Source organism: Sapajus apella, unplaced genomic scaffold (genome assembly GCF_009761245.1).
Source record: "Sapajus apella isolate SASKATOON/1434 unplaced genomic scaffold, GSC_monkey_1.0 scaffold36, whole genome shotgun sequence".
Lineage (NCBI taxonomy): Eukaryota > Metazoa > Chordata > Mammalia > Primates > Cebidae > Sapajus > Sapajus apella.
The window spans coordinates 8,752,436-8,772,915 of record NW_022436976.1 but is presented as its reverse complement, the minus strand read 5'-3'; the positions used below and the strand labels follow the sequence as shown (position 1 = coordinate 8,772,915).

At 37.0% G+C, this 20,480-nt stretch overlaps 1 protein-coding gene across 11 annotated transcripts in view; it reads right to left on the bottom strand.

The window, feature by feature from the left end:
- ZZZ3 (zinc finger ZZ-type containing 3) overlaps positions 1–20,480 on the bottom strand; it is a 134,684-nt gene that overhangs the window by 58,972 nt on the left and 55,232 nt on the right. For 7 of the 11 annotated variants that reach the window (XM_032296547.1, XM_032296550.1, XM_032296551.1 and 4 more), the window contains exons 2-5: positions 20,007–20,140; positions 19,868–19,931; positions 17,658–17,813; positions 9,760–11,309 (exon numbers count right to left, since the gene is read on the bottom strand). In XM_032296547.1, the coding sequence (XP_032152438.1) occupies positions 9,760–11,258 (1,499 nt within the window). In that variant the 5' untranslated portion in view covers positions 11,259–11,309; positions 17,658–17,813; positions 19,868–19,931; positions 20,007–20,140. The remainder of the gene's footprint in view (positions 1–9,759; positions 11,310–17,657; positions 17,814–19,867; positions 19,932–20,006; positions 20,141–20,480) is intronic. The other 4 variants (XM_032296555.1, XM_032296557.1, XM_032296556.1 and 1 more) reach the window with 2 other exon arrangements.

The following is a 20,480-nucleotide window of genomic DNA, read 5'->3' as shown; positions in this document are numbered from 1 at the left end:
TAAAATTCCTGCTGCTTCAATTTCTGAATTCAACTTCTTTTAAAAAAAGAAGTTGCTGAAACTATTTTTTAAGTTATAAGTAAAAGCTTGCCCACAGTAATCCACAAATAATCAAATTGCAGGCTTGGGGTTGAGTGCTATAGGAAGAAAACATACCCAGTGCATACTAAAATTACATCAGAGATGTCCACTTACAGTCATAACAGACTAACTGACACGGAATGGCCATCCTGCCATTCGCAACTACAAAACTGGAGAAAATATACAAATAACTATTTCCAAACATTAGACAACAGGCAGCATGTAATTGTGATCTGTGAGAGAGGGCGAACAAATGAGATAAGACCTATTACCACCCTCTCTTTCTACTTGGAAGTACTGTCAGTACGATAGAACAGGGAGGTGCGTTGCTGAGCAGAGAGACAGAAAACAGAGTTTGGAGAAGCTGAGGAAGGTAGAATTTGTGGGACACAGTATCAAAAAAGGAAGAAGCAACACAGAAAGACAAAAAGCACAATCTGCGTAGAGATCCTCTCAAGTCTGACTGAATATAATGCTGTATACACATAAAATGAGACTCCGCAAACCAAGCAAAGAACTACCAAGGAACTATATAAACAATAACTAACAGTGTCTTCACAAGGCTAGAATCATTCAGGATTCTATCAACCATAGTAAATACCTCTTTAAGCAAGATATCAGAGAGGCAACATTATAGAAGGTGAAACGAGATCTAGATAACAGGCTACTTTGTACTTTCCCTAACAAAGGTAAAAGCATAAGCCTTAATAGGACCAAGTTTATTCCCAAATTAACTGCCTGTAAGAACAAATGTCAACATTTTTTAAGGAAAGAGAACAAAATCCTGACCCTCAGCAACATATGTACAATGTCTATCATCCAATTCCCAAGATTACTAGACATGTAAAAATTAAATCATAGTACATCACAGAAAATTTTGCCTGAGAGGGTCCTGAGTGAATTACTTAGTCTCTTCTGGCCACATTCAGATTTTCCCTATGTTAAAATCAGAGACTAAAGAGACAAACAAAAGCAGCTTTCCACAATAAGAGAAATAAAAGTTAAACAAAAAGACTCCATTGAAAAGTGAGACAAAAAAAAAAAGTAAAGCGATCACAACACAGATCTTCCCATTTATTACTATACATTATAATATCTGATAACATGAAACATTAAAAACAGCATATATGGTATACTTTTCTTATTAATATGTAAAAATACATTTCTAAGCCTACTTGTGAAATAATATGAAATAAATATATTGGTCTCTACTCCAAGTTCTGGAAATAGAGCTCCTAAAACTCTTGTAAATAGGGATGCTAGAAGAATCTTTGTTCCTAATAGTTGGTCTTTGACCCCAGCTCCTGACACAGGGCTCCTAAGATCTCTACAATTTCCTTAGGGACAGGAGTGCCTGACTCAGAGTTCGTGAATCCCTTAGAATTTCCTAAATGACAGGAGACGCTTTTGTTCTAATAAGGTCACTCTGGGTGGAGTCCTGGGTGGAAGATGGTCATTATAAAGAGCAAGCGCCATCATTACAACTTAGAACTTTCAGTCCCAAACCTTGTGTACTCTGGGGAAGTGAGAGGAGCCGGAGATTGAGTTAATAATCATGCATGCCTGAGAAATGAAGCTCCATTTTGAAAAACCCCTAAGGACAAAGTTTAGAGAGCTACTAGACTGGTGAACACGTCTACGAGCTATCAGGGTTGCCAACCCAAACTCCACCGGAAAAGAAGCTTCTGTGCTTGGGACCCTTCTGGATCTTGTCATATGTATCTCTTCATCTAACTCTTCATCTGTATCCTTCAAAATATCCTTTGTAATTAACCAGTCATAATAAGTAAATTGTTTTCCTGAGGTCTGTAGGCCACTCTAGCAAATTATTGAATCTGAGGTGGGAGTGGTGGGAATCTCCAATTTGTAGCTAAATCAGACAGAAACTGGGAGTAACCTGATGACCTATCATTTGTGTTTGGCTTCTGAAGTGGGAGGCAGTCCTGTAGGACCGAGCCCTTAACCTGTGGGGTCTGTACTAACTCCAGTTAGTGTCAGAATATTGAAAGGAATTATAGGACAGTCAACTGAGTCAGAGAATTGGTTAGTGTGGGAAAAACCACCACAAATCTGGTCATGTAAGTGTTGCATGTGAGTGTAGAGAAAAACAGTTAAGGTTCCTTATACATCTCGTGTCAGAAGTGAAGTACTGAGACAGAGTGAATACAGAAAGAAAAAAAATTTTTTTTCTGTACACTTCTATAAAAAATTATCAAAATTAAGTTTCTGCAACTAAAGGCTAAGCTTCAATTAGTGTCAAAATTGTAGATAAGTAACAATTGTTTTAGGTGGGTTTTATTGCTAAATGAGTCTTTTTTACCATATATAAAGAAACTATTATTGTTTCTCTATTCAGAATTTAGATGTAGTAACTTACATGAAACACAGCCCCCAAACCTGAAAGCATAAAACAAGAAAACATAATCAAACATCCCACACACCAACACATACTCATTCAAATATAAACTCCTCAATACATCACTAAAGAATCATGAGGGGCACAGTGGCTCACGCCTATAATCCCAGCACTTTGGGAGGCCAAAGCAGGAAGGTCACGAGGCCAAGAGATCGAGACCATCCTTGCCAACAAGGTAAAACCCAGCCTCTACTAAAAAATACAAAAAAAAAAAAAAAAAAATTAGCTGGGTGTGGTGGCACATGCCTGTAATCCCAGCTACTCATGAGGCAGAGGCGAAGAATCACTTGAACCCTGGAGGTGGAGGTTGAAGTTAGCCAAGATTGCGCCACTGTACTCCAGCCTGGTGACAGAGCGAGACTTCATCTCAAAAATAAATAAATAAATAAGAATCATGAGACATAATTCTGACAATTGTTATTCTGATTTCTACGTTCAAAGAAAACTAAAAGCAGTCAATTAGAAGGAAAGTCGTAGTTACCAGAGGAAGGTACTATGATAGCAGTGACTCATGAAAGCCAACAAAAATGAAGAAAATAATAAAAAGTCACAGAGCTTAGAAAAACAATAGAAAAGAAACAAATGATAAGAACATAAATAGCCAAGTAGCCTAAAATCACTTACCAAAGGAAAAAAACAGACCTACTCTGGCAATGACACCAGTGAAATATTACTACATAACCTCTGTCAAAAAGATGAACCTAAATCAAAAAGAAAAGGTAGGCTGGGCAGGTGGCTCACACCTGTAATTCCAGAACTTTGGGAGGCTGGGGCGGTAAATCACTTGAGGTCAGAGATCAGCCTGGCCAACAAGGTGAAACCCCATCTCTACTTAAAAAAAAAAAAAATTAGTCAGGTGTGGTGGTACAGGTCTGTAATCCCAGCTACTAGGAAGGCTGAGGCAGAAGAACCACTTGAACTGGGAGGCAGAGGTTGCAGTGAGCTAAGGTGGCATCACTGCACTCCAGCCTGGGTGACAGAGTGAGACCCTGTCTCAAAAAAAAAAAAAAAGAGTTAAATTATACTTGGGTACAAATAATCTTGGATACAAATATCTTGGATTACAGCAGAGAATCACTTTTAGACACCATCTACAGTAGTTGAAACAAAAGAAGTTGGTATTCAAAGGAAAACAAAAAAAATTCACTTAATGCTTTGATTAGCCAATGGCTTACTCCACTTACAAGCAAAAATTACATATTTTAGAGCAACAGTTCCCAACCTTGTTGGCACTGGGAATTGGTTTCATGAAGGATAATTTTTCCAGTGGTAGGGGGGTCAGAAGGGGTAGTTTCAGGATGATTCAAGCACTTTACATTCATTATGTACTTTATATTATTATTACATTATAATATCTAATGAAATAATTATATAACTCACCCATAATGTAGAGGCCTGAGCTTGTTTTCCTGCAACTAGACGATCTCATCTGGCAATGATGGGAGACAGTGACAGATCATCAGGCATTAGATTCTCATAAGGAGCATGCAACCTAGATCCCTCGCACGCACAGTTCACAACAGTTTGTGCTCCTATGAGAATCTAATTTCACTGATCTGACTGACAGGAGATGCAGCTCAGGGAGGAGCAGCTGTAAATACAGATGAAGCTTTGCTTGCCTGCCCACTGCTCACCTCCTGCTGTGTGGCCCAGTTCCTAAGAGACTACAGACTGGTACAAATCCATGGCCTGGAGGTTGGGGACCCCTGTCTTAGAAAGCTACCTCTCTCCTCCCATTAATCTTTGTGTCAAACTACAGGCGTAAATCTGGCTATTAGTCTACAGCCTTTTCTGGTGAGTTGAGAAGGTACACCAAGCATGAGTTTTCCTTAATAATCTTTGACTTTAATATACCTACTGCATTCTAAAATCCCCCAGAGTATTCTTTTCAAATTATCCAAATCCTCTATTTGAAATCAAGCTATCGCTGTAGTTTTATTTGCCCAGTTTGTTCTTCACATATAAAATGCTCTTTAAAATAGTAAACATAAAAGTATTTCATTCAATAAATAAAGCAAATTACTTACCTATAATGCTGATTCTGTAACAATTAAAAATCAGATAATCATGACTACAATTACACAGCTTAACCTCAGGGTAAAGAATTCCTGACAACTGAGTCCCCAAGATCTGCTCCATGAGGGTTCTCAACATAGACACCCAAAAGTCGATGAAATAAGTCCTTACTGGATGAGATAACCAAGTATAGTTCAAACTTGTAATTAAAAGATAGAAGTTTGATCATATTTAGTAATTCACGATGTTACTTAAAATTAATAACCTGAAAATCTTAACTACGAGTTAGGAAATGGGGACTGTATAATACCACCTATCCTGTCGACTTTCAAATCATCACCATAGTCAAATAAGAAACTAATGAAATTTCTTTGCAAATTACAAAGCACAATACAAATGTAAAATTATCTTATTCAGGGCAGGATGACTCCTCCAGTGATTTTTAAGCAAGATCTATCCTAGAGTTTTTCTGATCCCTCAGAAGAAATAACTTTGACCAACAGTAAAAGTAGATTCTCAAGAAGTGAATCTCCAAGAACTGATTAAAATGTTCTCTATGCAGCTTCTAAAATTGATGAAAATATCAAATGTTTGTTTAATCAATTATGAAATAAGCATGGTGCAAACAGGAGGACAGATATAATTATTTACTTTCATTAATGTTTTCCAAAAACCAAGTTTAAAACTACAATTCTTAGAAATACTCTTTGATGTGGCTTGAAAATAATATTCTCACCTGCAGAGTACCTGTGCAACTCTTAGACAAGCAATAACTATCTTAAAGGTTCAGTATCTAGAAACTTAAGAACTGGTATAAATGTTAGCAATCTGTAATCAATGAGTTAATCTTTGTAAGATCTCAAGGATCTAGAATCCCTAAATTTGACTTTTCAAATGTTATAATACCAAAAAGATGCTTAAATGAAGATACCCAAGGTCTTTCAAATATAAATTTATTTAAATAATGTTGCACAATGATAATTCAGAGGTAGCTGACCAAATCACAGTTTCATCTGGAAGTTTATTTTCCAGTGATTACATGTAGAATTGGAAGAAACACTCTGAACATAAAAGCCTAAGACCTTCTTCCACACTTGTGCTTCCTAGAGCCAGATCTTTGAAATTTAGAGATCTGTTTCAGTGCTCCTGATTCAAAAATCAGCAAGAGAACAATTCCCAGACAGAAAGAGCAATCACAGTTAAGTAAATAATCTCATTCAGTGAGGCTATTTAAGCCAAAAAAGAAGTTATTAGGTATTGTATTATCTACCACTTTAACAGACTGTATCAACTCTGAAGACCAAAGAGCTTTCAGATAAAGAATATTTCTTTTGATCCTCTACCCCTAATCTCTCAGAAGGCATGTCTAATAAAATGATCCACAGATAGAATCTTGCCAGAGAAAAAGATATTCTCTGGGCCCTTTCTCACAGTGAAGTTCTCCATTTGGAAAAATAAATATATAAAGCACATTGTGGAAGCTAGAGAAGAGGGATGGCATCTACAGAAGCAACAAGCTAATGCTCAGAATATCCACAAATCTGTTTCCCTGATCTGTTGCCTAATTTACTGTACATCACATCTAAGACTAAGACTCTACACTTTACTTTTGCAAACATTTACAAGTTATCAGATCATATATGTGATAACTTTGCATGCAAGACAGACAAATTATAAACTGAACACTAAGACAGAAGGCTATTGATCACATGATCATTGTTAGCTTAAAGGAAAAGTTTCAAATGGAATAACACAATTACGTCCTCCTGGCTCTAGGCAAAGAACGATGCCATGCTCAGTATTTTCTACTAACAACTTACTTTTAAAACTGGCTATCAGGAAGTATTCATTCCCTACTGTTAGGGATATTCACATTTAGGCTGGGCAATGCTAAATCTCAGTTTCAAAAAGTAATTAACAGGAGAACATTTCTAGCATAGGAAGAATAAGGAAGAGAAATAACATTTGACAAGGTATGTACGCATGTGTGTACAGGAGGATAATAAACCATCTCCTTCAAGTACCTTTTTTTAAAATCCAAGTGCTTTTTAACATCATTTTAAACTGCCAGAAATTTACTTGAGACTTGAAAGCACTAGACAGGTGTCATGATGCCATTTTTAGTAATGGCAACTTGGGTAAAAAGAACCAACATTATATCCAACCATCTCTTGGCTCTAGACAAAAAGCACAGGAATGGAGATATGGGGGAGGAAAGAGAGACTTTACTGAAAGAGATTATATCTGACATGATCAAAACACCCTCTCCCAATTTTCCTTAAATTAGCTGTAACTGAGATGCTAATCATGATACTCCATCTCACTTCTGTTTTGCTTCCTCTAGAAAAAAGAAAAAAGATAAAGTTTCAAAAGTGCTATCCTGGCTGGGTGCGGTGGCTCATGCCTGTAATCCCAGCACTTTGGGAGCCCAAGGCAAGCAGATCGCTTGAGCCTAGGAGTTCAAGATTTGCTGGACAACATGGTGTACCCGTCTCAACTAAAATGACAAAAAATTAGACAGGCATGGTGACGTGCACCCGTAGTCCCAGCTACTCAGGAGGCTGAGGTAGGAGGTTCACCGAAGCCTGGGAAATCAATTCCGTGGTGAGCCGTGACTGTGCCACTGCACTCCAGCCTGGGTGATATAGTAAGACCCTGTCTCCAAAAACAAAATGTGCTATCCTTCAAAAGATCAGGAGCAAGGCAAAAGAGCAAGAATCAGTAATTTTTTTTTTTTTTTTTTTTTTGCCTAAAGTCACCCAATGAGGCATTAATTTGAGAACACTGTCCTAACAAAGAAACTAGCATCCAAACTCCAAAGGACTCTCTGTATCTTAAGGAAGCCACAAAAAATAAACATATAAAAGCACACTATTTCCTGGAATAGGTGGTTGTCTTGCAAAAAATAAAAATAAAATTTAAAAAAAAGCACACTATATAAAATGTATAAAAGCATCCATTAATCTATATTGTTCTCATCCTGAAAGGGTTATGAATGTGGAATATCAATGTTATGGACATATCTTTAGATAACTGTTTTATCTGAACATCATCCTTCAGAATTATTACCAGGCAATCTCTTACAAAAAGTAATACTGTAGTGAATTACTAGAAAAAAATTTTCCACAATCAACAACCAGTCAAGACCAAAACAATAAAAAGCAAAAAACAGAACAAACATAGTATAATTTTATAGAAATTCACATTTCTTTAGTTTTTGGTATTTTCCTAAGACACATGCTCTCCTTCCTTTCACCAGCCGATAAACAGCTCTAGTTTTAAAAATTGATGCTAAGCCAAGTGCAGTGACTCATGTTTGTACTCAATACTTTGGGAGGCTGAGGTGGGAGGATCAATTGAGCCCAGGAGATTGAGACCAGCCTGGGCACCATGGCAAAACCCTGTGTCTACAAAATACAAAACAAAATTAGCCAGCCATGGTGGCATGTGCCTGTAGTCCCAGCTACTTGGGAAGCTGAGATGGGAGGATTACTTGAGCTCAGGGAAGTCAAGGTTGCAGTGAGTCATGACTACACCAATGTACTCCAGCCTGGACAACAGAGCAAGATGCTATCTTTAACACAAAACAAAACAAAAAACTGACAGTATATATGAACAGTAGAACCCTACTTATTTCTAACAGAAAAAAACTTCATTTATGAGTTAATTTGCTATCTAAAATTGGACTTCAAATATTCCAAATACACTAGACTCCTAACATTTTCACAAAATTGTAAAATGCTCAGATGATCTGACCTATCAGTTACAATATTAAAACAGTATTTCAAAAGAGAGCAGAAGAAAATTTTTCGGAAAAGAGGCCTATGCTGAAAGACCACTGTATTACCATATACAAATCTAAACCGTCGATAACGCATGGCAAAAAAAATATTATGTCCCACAACCAGGATTTGATACTTCGATCTGACACATACCAGGGTCTGGCAATTGTCACAACAAAACCATCAGAAATGTTCCTCTAATCAAAGTATTTATATACAGTTTATATAATCTGATTGTGATGTTAATTCAAAAGCCTATCCTGTAGGAGTAAAGCTGATTAACTTACTACGTCTTTTATTGTTGCTAATCATGATATTTATCGTGAGCACTGTGGGTTATAGTTCCTTTAGGATTATCTAGACACAGTAAACTCCAAATCTTTGTGTTATGGCCCCAAATACTTTATAGGAAATCTAAGCAATATTGTGAAAAATTTGGATACAGAATTCTTTATTCACAACAGTGACTTAGCAAAAGTTTAGAGCTGGTAATTTTTTTTTTTTTTTTGAGACGGAGGCTTGCTCTGTCACCAGGCTGGAGTGCAGTGGCGCAATATCGGCTCACTGCAACCTCCACCTCATGGGCTCAAGTGATTCTTCCGCCTCAGCCTCCTGAGTAGCTGGGACCACAGGTGCGTGCCACCATGCCCAACTAATTTTTGTATTTTTAGTAGAGACAGGTTTTCACCATGTTGGCCAGGATGGTCTCGATCTCTTGACCTCATGATCCAACTGCCTTGGCCTCCCAAAGTGCAGGGATTACAGGCATGAGCCACAGTGCCTGGCCAGAGCTGGTAATATTTTAAGATACAGTCTTCCTTTATATCTAGTATCAGGAAAAGCTATGTCAAATGTTTTATGTAAACTATCCAGTAGACGCCTGCTAATATGCTAATTACAATATACTGTTAATACTAATATCAACTTCTCTAAGTCAGAAAAGTCAAAGATAATGCATAAAGCAAATTTTTTAATAAAAAATTTTAATTGAGAATTAAATGTAAGTAACTAAGATAAAAGAAGATGTCAAGCCTGCCAGACTTCACATATCTGGATGATGTCTAAGCACTCGTTAATTGTTCTACGCTATCTAGAACTATAAATCAAAGCATACTGTGGTAACTCAAGATGTTTCCATTTTATAAATCAACTAAAAATGATATAAAACATATTAAAAAACAAAAACACTACCAACCGTGTCTTTTCTAATTGAGACATGAAAGATCAGAACTGTAAAGACCATGTTATCATAGAACACATGTGTAAAGTTGAATTTAAGTCTTTTTTTGGAGTTTTTCTTTTTTAAGAGTTGAAAAAAATCATCATGTTAAACCTAAAATTATAGTGAAAACATTAATTTTAGCTGTAATAAAAACATTATGAATAGATATTTATGAATAGATACTGAAAAACGTGGGGACTAATAAACAAAGCAGAATTCATGGTTACCATATTTACACATACTCTTTGTTGTGTTTCAGTGCCACATGATCTGATTCAAAGTAATAAACATCAGGATCATCATCTTCCTCTTCTGTAATGTGCTGACTGGCACTCTCTTTGGCAGATGGCAAATGTCCAATATTGAGTCTTGCCTCAGAGGGTGGTTTACTTAGTCCTTCACTTCCATAATTTTGAGAGTCACAACATATCCCTTTTTCATTTTGAGAAATTTCACCAGGATTTGTGGGAGATTGACTTACATTATCACTAAGAGTTGCATGTGTTTCATTGGGACTAAGATTATTCTCCTCAAATTGTCCGTTTTCTCTGTAAGGAGAACTGTTTTTAGTGGGACTACCTCTGGTAGGGGCTGCCCTTCGTGGTGAGGTTCTCAGAGTATAACGATGTTCTTGAGGTTCTGATAAAGACATCATTTGAGCTGAAACACAGTCTAGAACAGAAGATGGTTCAGGTTCTCTGGAGGCTGGCATACTCTCAAGACTTGGGTCCAGGTCGCTATTGTTTCCTTTACACTGCTCTTTTGAGGCACCACTATCTCCCACCACATCTACTTCCTCCTCAGAATCCCTTAAAGATGACTGAGTTTCAGAAAAGGGCCCTGTAGCTGGCTCAGTAGTCAGCTGATTAACATGTTCCACAGGCAGGCAGGCAGTTACTATTTTGTGGTCCAACTTGACCTGCACTTGTGAATTTGTGCAAGGCACGTTATGGTCTATATAACTGTCCTCCTTCCTACTATCAAGGAACACTGAAGTTTGGGTATCCGAATCCCCATTTTCAGCTACTGATTTTTCCTGTAACACATAGGAACCAATGCTATTTTGTTTAGTGTTCCCGTCAGGCTGACAGTCATCACAGTTTATAACAGCTGAATCACTGTCATCAACACCATTGACAGCCAAATAGCCTGTGATTTCTTCAACTACTGCAGAATTAAGTGGCCCTTCCTCACTGACATTCACCTTTTTAATTTCCCTTTTCTCACAATCATCCAGTATAAGACATCGACAAGCTCGTTTAGTCTCTTGAAAATCTGCATCATTGTCCACTACTGTACTCCTCTGTTCTACTGACTCTTTGTCTGATTTTATAGGTGAATCTTCTTCTGAACTGTTTGGTGCTTCAGATCTAAGACAACGCTTAATTCTTTTTAAAACTGGTGAAACAGGTTCTGTTTGCCTTCTCTCACAATTTTCTATAGCCTGCCTTTCTATGTTATCCTTTTCTGAAGAAGAAAGTCCTCTTTTCCTAGGGCTTACCCATGATTCTCGGGTATTCTGCTGTTTTAAATCAGTGGTTCTCCCATTATTATTTCCTTTCTGTATTGGCACAGGCTCTGGTCTCTTCTTTGGTGATCTTGATCGCACTTGAGAATGAGAAGAGATTTCTTCAGGATGTGCAATGCTACGATTCCTTAAAGTTCTACCACAAAAAGATTCATCCAAGCCGTTTAACCCCACTGTTGATCTTGTAACACGAGTAGATCGGGAAGCAGCCATACTATGGCAAGTCCCTACAATACGGTCATCATGATCCACTCATTGGGAAACCTTCAAAAATGTAAACAAAATAATGAGAAAAAGGTAATAGTTAATATACCTAAAACAAAAGTATAAAGCTATAACTTTTTAATCCAAGTATACTTGGATGTTATGGTCTACATAACTGTCTTTATAACTGCCAATATTAAATTATGTGATAAAAATTCTTTTATTAACATTTCCAATAATTACATAAATTACAACTAATAAGTAAATATACAGCACTTAATATGTTCCATGAGTCTTTCTATATGCCTTACATACATTAACTCACTTAAGTCTCACAACAACTCAGATAGGTGCTACCATCATCCCTACTTCACGAATAAGATTAAGGCACACAGGCTGGGTGCGGTGGCTCAAGCCTATAATCCCAGCACTTTGGGAGGCCGAGGCGGGTGGATCACGAGGTCAAGAGATCGAGACCATCCTGGTCAAAAGGTGAAACCCCGTCTCTACTAAAAATACAAAAATTAGCTGGGCATGGTGGCATGCACCTACAGTCCCAGCTACTCGGGAGGCTGAGGCAGGAGAATTGCTTGAACCCAGGAGGAGGAGGTTGCGGTGAAATCACGCCATTGCACTCCAGCTTGGGTAACACGAGCGAAACTCCATCTCAAAAAAAAAAAAAAGAAGATTAAGGCACATTCTCATGAATCGATCCAAAGTCACAAATCTACTAAGTGTCAGGGCAGGGCTCTACAGACCATACCTGCCTCACTGTGTATCTGCCTCTCAGATAGGCACAAGTACCTAGAAAAGATCCATCCCAAAGATGTGATTTCATTTTGGTTATTAAAATAATAATATTGAACTTACATAGCAGCTATCTTACAAAAACTATTCCAATCATTTCTCATGTTCTTTCAAAATGTTCCTGGTATATAGAAAGGCAGGCCCTCCTCTTTTTAATCTACTTTTACCAAAATAAGTTTCAGATCAAATCCCTTGATAACTAATGATCTGGCATCCAAAAAATTTTGATTACAGTATAATTTTTCATAATAAAATAGATAGATAAAATCACAATGCTAGCGTACAATGGCTAAGAACAAAACAAAGCAAACCCAAGCCTTCCTAGTCTCTAGAAATAAAGCCTTAAATTAGCAAGTGAAAGGAAGTGTTCCAAAGACCAGAAAAGAAAATGGGAAAGAAGCCTCTGAAGCAAATACTTATATTTAAGAACTCGAGTACTCATACAATCTCACCCTTTCCTTCTCTAACTCCTGTGTATAGCGTTTGCCAGTGCCTGTTTTAATGTGTGGTTTGGGAGATGAGCAGGTTTTCTAGTGTGGATGCTTGAGGTTTACATGACAGAAATGTAAATGATATAGAAAAATGCCTTGATTGATCCATTTGGGTAAACTAGTGACTTGGTGATATTTTCCAGAGGCTCTCCCATCAAGCAGAATAAAGGAGCTATTAACATTTTAAGTCTCTATTCCCCTGCTCCTCTTCTGTTTTGTTTTCACAAGATACTCTGTCATTTTATTGCCTAACTTCGAATGAGATGCAGGATGATTAGTTAGACAAAGAGGCCAGCGGTGGCTACAGTGCAAAGTTTCACAGTCCCTTCCTCCTACCTTTGGATATCAACAGTCTCCCTTCCCATATAAACTTCCAAATGCCAATCTGACCCCTCCCCTAAAAATCAAACACAATCCCTCCTTTGCTTCAATTAGAAGTATTTAATAGTGGAAAGGGTGGAAGAATTACAGAAGACACAGCAACATGCTACCACATATAAAAAAGAAACACTAAAAGAAATTATCTCCCTGTTCCTGCCTGATGACAAGCAAATTAAGTGAGAAAGTGCCCTGTAAAATGTTTAAGTTGGCTGACTTTAGTGTTGTCTTAGAGTATGGCATACTTTTAAATTTTTAATTAACAATTTTTCAAAATCTTTTAAGAATCACAAAACTAGCCCTGGAATTAAAGCATGGTTATTTACTCTAGAGAATTTCATAGCAATCAAGTGAACAGTAAATACGAGACTCCAATCAGAACTTAGAAACACATTTCTTACAGTAGTAAACTTTTATTGTTTTTGGGATTCATTAAAAGAAACACTGACATTTAATTCTCATTTGCTAATATATTATCATTAAGGTTACAATCTTTCTGCTTTTTTCATGGGTAACAAACACTAAGTGTCCCACAGTTTTCCACTTTTAATTATAAAACATTTAAGTTAAACTTCAAATGATGTTTTAAAAGAACACAAACTGGCCGGGGGCAGTGGCTCCCGCCTGTAATCAAAACATTTTAGGAGGCCAAGACGGACAGATCACTTGAGGTCAGGAGTTCATGACCAGCCTGGCCAACGTGGGGAAAAAAACCCCGTCTCTACTAAAAATACAAAAACTAGCCAGGCATGGCGCCACATGCCTGTAATCCCAGCTACTTAGGAGGCTGAGGCAGGGGAATCACTTGAACCCAGGAGGCGGAGGTTGCAGTCAGCCAAGATCGCATGACTGCACTACAGCCTGGGTGACAGAGCAAGACTCCATCTCAACAAAATGAAAATAAAAGAACACAAACTGTGGTATATGAAAAGCAACTTATTTGTTTCATGTATCCAAATCTGGCACTCTAAAATGTGAAGATTACTGATTTTTAGATATTAAATATGTATGTAAGTGCACAAAAAGCTAAGAGTAAGTTAATTTTATGAACTGCCTATAAAATCTAACACCAATTATGTTTAATGCAAATTTAATTATATTCATAATTTATGGTTCAAAAATAATACTGGCAATAGTAGTATTTTATAAACACACAAAAGAATCTGTTAATCTTTACTTTTTAAAATGCAATCCCAATTAAGGGCATATAAACCTCTTAAATGATTCCAAATAAGACTTCATTGACCTTTTCTTTCCACACAAATCTGAATGGCAGCAAAATCTCTGCCTCGAAGTACAAACTTCTCAAAGAGAGACTATTTTGGATGAAGTGAACCTATTATTAGTAGTACTAAGAACGTGTTTCTTATACATATATTTTTTTACCATAAAATATCATGTATAAGCTGGGCATGGTGGCTCAAGCCTGTAATCCCAGCACTTTGAGAAACCAAGGTGGGTGGATCACTTGAGCCCAGGAATTTGAGACCAACCTGGGCAACATGGCAAAACCCTGGCTCTACTAAAAATACAAAAAAATTATCCAGGTGTGGTGGCACATGCCTGTAGTCCCAGCTACTAGGGAGGCTGAGTGGGAGGATCACCTGAGCCTGGGAAGTCGAGGCTGCAGTGATGTGACTGCCTGCCCTTCAGCCTGGGTGATGGGAGTGAGGCCCTGTCTCAAAAAATTAAATAAATAAGAATAAAAATAAATCACCTATAGTGAGGAGTATCTTATTTCTTCACCATTCCACTGATTAAAATATGAAAACACTGATGAATACAAAAGTTAAAGAAAATATGAAAATTCTAATTAATATAAAAGATTAAGCTTCTTTCCATTTCTTTTGTGCCCTAAAAATGCTTTTATTTCACTCAATAACTAGAACAAAGCCCTAGTTTTAGGATTCTCAAATTCTGTGCTATTAGGTTGTATTGAAAGAGAACTTGTTTTATAACAAGGATCCCTGTGGTACTTCAGACTCTTACAACTCAATCATGGGCATCTCCTGGAAGCTTGTTAGGAATGCAGAATATGAGGCCCTGCACCAAACCTACCAGTGAATCAGGTTCCTAGGTGACTCATATATGTGTTAGGGTTTAATAAGCACTGCCTTAGGCTACTGCACTCAGACAGAATTCTAATAAGATAATAGTCATCAAGTTTCAAACTAAATCAGATACCCTTTAATTCCTTATTGGATCCTAATAATAAAAAATTTATAAATAAGGCCAAGGAAGCACCAAATGGAAGACTATTAAAAAATCTTGCCGGCCAGGTATGGTGGCTCACATCTGTAATCCCAGCACTTTGGGAGTCCGAGGTGGGTGGATCACGAGGTCAAGAGATTGAGACCATCCTGGCCAACATGGTGAAACCCCATCTCTATTAAAAATACAAAAATTAGCTGGGCGTGGTGGCGTGCGCCTGTAGTCCCAGCTACTCGGGAGGCTGAGGCAGGAGAATTGCTTGAACCTGGGAGACGGAGGCTGCAGTGAGCCAAGATCATGCCACTGCACTCCAGCCTGGCATCTGGCGACAGAGCAAGACTGTCTCAAAAAAAAAAAAAAAAAAAAAAAAAAAACTTGCCTAAAATTAACATGTGATGTGCACTTGAGGTAATAAACTGATTAAAACCATTAAGATTAGAGTTAAACAAAATTTTGCCAATCTTCCCTCTGATGATATTTTTTCTGTTCTAACCTTTTTCTTCGTATCTTTTCAATTTTGGATAGGTATACATAAAAGCATATACTTTCTATAGTTACCTAATAAACTGAGTGCAAAATTCAGTTAACAAAAAGAGACCACAAATGTCTAGATTAGCCAGGGGTAGGGAAGTGGGGGCACCTACAGTCACAGCTACTCAGGAGGCTGAGACAGGAGGACCACTTGAGCCCAGGAATTTGAGAACTTCCTGAACAATTGTAAGACCCTATCTCTTAGATAAAAAATAAAAAGTCTGTATTATCTCAACCAAGTCTCAACATTGTTTTGTCATGCTTAGCAAAATATTACAGACTAAAGCAGTTGTTTTCCTCATTTTAGCTGTATCACAAAAAGCTACTTAAGAATACAATAAAGAAGCTTAAGAGTACAAAATTATATTTCTGTCAAATATTAAGGAATAAAAATGAACTTATTTACAAATCATCTCAGGAAATACCCCTGCTTGCTAACAAAATAAGAGATATATGTTGAAAACCTTAGTGAGCATCCATTTGAAGTTAGAAATGCAAACATTCCAGTTTTAGAATTAAGGGGAACCATTAATTAATATGGGCAAAACCCAATCTAACTAACAACTACACTGGAGTTTTTCCTATATGTTATCTACCAACTAATGAATAGTGGTACTTTCTAGAATACAGAGAAAAGAGAATGTGATCAGTAACTAGAATTAACCAGACTCCTTCCCTCTATTCTCCACCTTCATAAATTCTCATCCTATTGGAGGCTATATATCTGAGAAGGGCTAGTCAACCAAATTTCAACTTGTCCATTCATATTAAGTTCCCAATCCTACCTGTAATTTCTCATATCCTACCCACTTATTTGCTGCTGGATTGCCTTCCCATAAATTTGAATCTACTGTTACCCAAATATAACTACATGATTCTGAAAAACACTCTCTGAAGTATTATCAGCTATGTTTCAGGTCATAAATTTCCAGCTCCTGTGATCATACCTGTAGAACTGCATTAATTAGAACTAAAAGGAGTAATAATTATTAAACAAAAAAGGCCCACCTAATGACACACTTCTCCAGCTATTTACTTAAGAGCAAGAAATTTCAAAAAGATATTTCAAAGGCCTTGCCTATATGCTTTTGTTCCTACTATAATCACCAAAGCAGTAAAGTTGGTTTTGGGAATTGAGGAACTGGCAGTCTTCCATCACACCAATGTTCTAGTTGATATTTATTATCATAATATTTATTTTATTCAGTGAACAATTTCTAAGAAACTGGTCATGATACTAGTATATAATCAGGTAGACAAACCAAAGGAAAAGGAAAAAAGAGCAAGAACAACTGGAAAATGTAACCAATATGACTCTTTTTCTAGTTGTCTAGAACATAAATTATTTAATAATATTGAGGCCATGTTGTCATATAATTATTTTATGACAAATTACTTCAGCTGTCCAATTAACACCATATCTATGATGTTAAAAGTAGAAGAATAAAACCTGGGAACTCACTCATGAAATTCAACTTAAGATTCTTAAATAGTCACCTCTTTGAAGTCTGGGAACTCTATTATGTACTATCTTTTTAGACTTCTTATTTCTTTCCCATTAAGAGAAACTGATATATGATAGATGATCTGTAGGTAGGTAGGTAGCAAGTAGGTATATAGGTAAGCAGACAGGCAGACAGGCAGGCAGGCAGGCAGGCAGGCAGGCAGGCAACAGACAGACAGACAAAAGTAAATGAAAATGCAGTTTAAAAGACAATCAGGAAAAGGAAAGTCAAGGAATTTCACAATGGCCTCTTGAGTAAAAAATTCCAACATAAGCAGTCACTTCATTTATACTCCTGTTGAGAAAAGAATGGAAAATATTTCATTCCTAACCCATTCCCTACAGCTCCATACTCCTATAAACAGCTGGCCAAACTACAATTTGCCACACAGAAGATGTAGGGACAAATAACAGTGTCCACAACTAAAAAAAAACCAAAAATGTCAAACTACAGTTTCTTCACTACTGCAAAACTAAGCAACTTACCTGTACAACCAAAGATCTATCATTGTGGAAATACAATCTCTTTTCCTTATTTCCTGAAGGAGTTGGAGCTATGATCTAGAATGGAGCTTAAGCATCAGGGTTTCAGACTCACTCAGCTTCAGCCATGGAGAATACTAGAACCTCCTAAATTTCTTTCTTTAAAATAAAATAATAAAAAAAAGAATTAAAGAAGAAAATGAACTTATTACTAATAGATTTACTCCTTCTATAATAAGAAGAAATACAGGTACAGAATCTGTTCATAGTGACATCTTTAGTGCTTCTTGGTAACTTAGTATCAAGGACACAAAGAAACTGATACAGGATTTTTAGAAATCAACAAAAGCAAACCAAAAAGATTCTGAAATATACCAAATCCTTACAACTCAATATTAGTTTGAACCAAGCCCAAATGTGACTCAGTTCTATTCTAGACACTGCTATAAGGCAGTATTTTTTTGAGGTGATCTAAAGATTGCCCTTGATAACATTTCTCGTAAGAGAATTTATAATATCATCTCTTACTCTTGTCCTAGATGACTTTCCAAATTGTCAGCTTCAAGTATACATAGCCATTTAGGTTATGCATAAAAGAATCATACAAATAATCAACCAAATCATACCTATAGGATAACCTTGATGCTTATTAAAGTGCTACAAAATTCAATTACAAAAGGACATTTTTATTATTTTTAGTGTATGTGTGGTTTTTTTTCTTCTTTTGAGACAGAGTCTCACTCTGTTGCCCAGGCTGTAGTGCAGTGGTGTGATCTCAGCTCACTGCATCCTCTGCCTCCTGGGTTCAAGCAATTCTCCTGCCTCAGCCTCCTGAGTAGCTGGGATTACAGGCACATGCCACCACGCCTGGCTACTTTTTGGACTTTCAGTAGAGACCAGGTTTCACCGTGTTAGCCAGGAAAGTCTCAATCTCCTGATCTCGTGATCTGCCTGCCTCGGCCTCAAAAAGTGCTGGGATTACAGGCGTGAGCCACCACGCCCGGCCTACATTTTTAACAAGATCAAAACAACAAGGATTTTCCGGTTTTTGTACCCAGTTAGGCAGATAATTCAATTAATCTAATTACATTAGAACAGTATGGCTAATTAAATTTTTACTTTATAATAATTACAATATCCTTTTCAAAGAATGTACAGGCTGTGCGCAGTGGCTCACACCTGTAATCCCAGCACTTTGGGAGGCCAAGGCAGGCCTCCCGAACTCCTGAGGTCAGGCGTTCTAGACTAGCCTGGCCAACATGGTAAAACTCCATCTCTACTAAAAATACAAAAATTAGCCAGGCATGGTGGCATGTGCCTGTAATCCTAGCTACTCTGGAGGCTGAGACATGAGAATTACTTGAATCTGGGAGGCAGAGGTTGCAGTGAGCCAAGATTGCACCACTGTACTCCAGCCTGGGAAACAAGAGCGAAACTCAGTCTCAAACAAAAAAAAAGAATGTACAATCTGGCTAAATGGGTTACTATTAAGTGCCCATCTGGAAATAAGGAAAAGGACTAAGAAAAGGACTAGCAGATGTTTATGATGGAAACTGTCACTTTATTATAAGCAAAAAACTAGATATTATAATAGTGATACTATTCTGGGGGAAGCATTACAACTTAAAGACTGATATAATTACAAAATCTTGTAACTACAAGGCAGACTAATTGTCTAGTAAAAATAGGTTACTGCTCTAGGCAGCTAGAAAGAGAAAAGGGCTAATAATATCTAATATCTATAGATGCAACCTCTCCCAAACATGCCCTGGAAATGCTTTAAAAAGCACAAGGTGGGAAAATTGTCTAATAATCATTTAATACTACAGTACATTAAGAAATGTTCTTAAGTTAACATGGGGAGAAGCTCAGTGAAAACATGATCCTACAAAAAGTAACCCTTGACTTGAAAATCTACTCTTTTAATAACAGACTCCAACTGACAACTCCTTTGTACCAAACTCTGAAGCCTTTCACAAACATGACAAAACATTATGTTCTACAGTGTGTGATGGTAGTAGCAATCATCAAAAGCAAAGAGCAACTACAACTTAACGTGTATCTCTGAATATACTGGAATGTGGCCATTCCAGCGCTCTATCAAGTTCTAATCAACCACATTTGAATAGAGTTCACTATAGAAATATTATCCACTAGGATATCTAGCAGGCAAGAACACCTGCAACTGTTATCTTCACAGAACTGATACTTACAGCTGAGCTCTATCAGCATTAAGATAGACAGGATCCTGCAGAGTGTTTCTTAAAGCCTGATACACTGAAAAAGAAACTTCAGTCAATTACTTCTAACTAAACCTCAATGGCCTTAATTAAGATTACATTATTTTCTTACCTTTTAAAAAGTGTTTCACCTAGTATTTGATCCCCATGCGTCTGTATTTATCTGTCATCACTGTTAATTGTCCATGTTACTTTGAGACTTCAGGTATTATTTATTTATATGGTTGTACTAGAACAACTTGGTATCTGTGAAGGGAAACCATAATATAGTCACTATGGATGTGTTACTGTTTACAAATTTGTGAATAAAAGTGGTATTATTTCCAAACACTTATATAGCATACTTCATTTTCTATTAAACTTCATAAATAATTCCTTACATTTAGCTGCGAAATATGTGTCTTCAACAAACTAAGATGATTGGCTAACACTTGCAAATTCTTTTTAGAGAGTACCCACATACAAGTTTTCCAAACTTAATTCTAAACTTAAATCCTTACAAACTGAAGAGTTCCTCAGGTTCCTTTTCTTACTATCAGAGAGAGAGAGAGAGAGAGAGAGAGAGAGAGAGAGAGAGAGAGAGAGA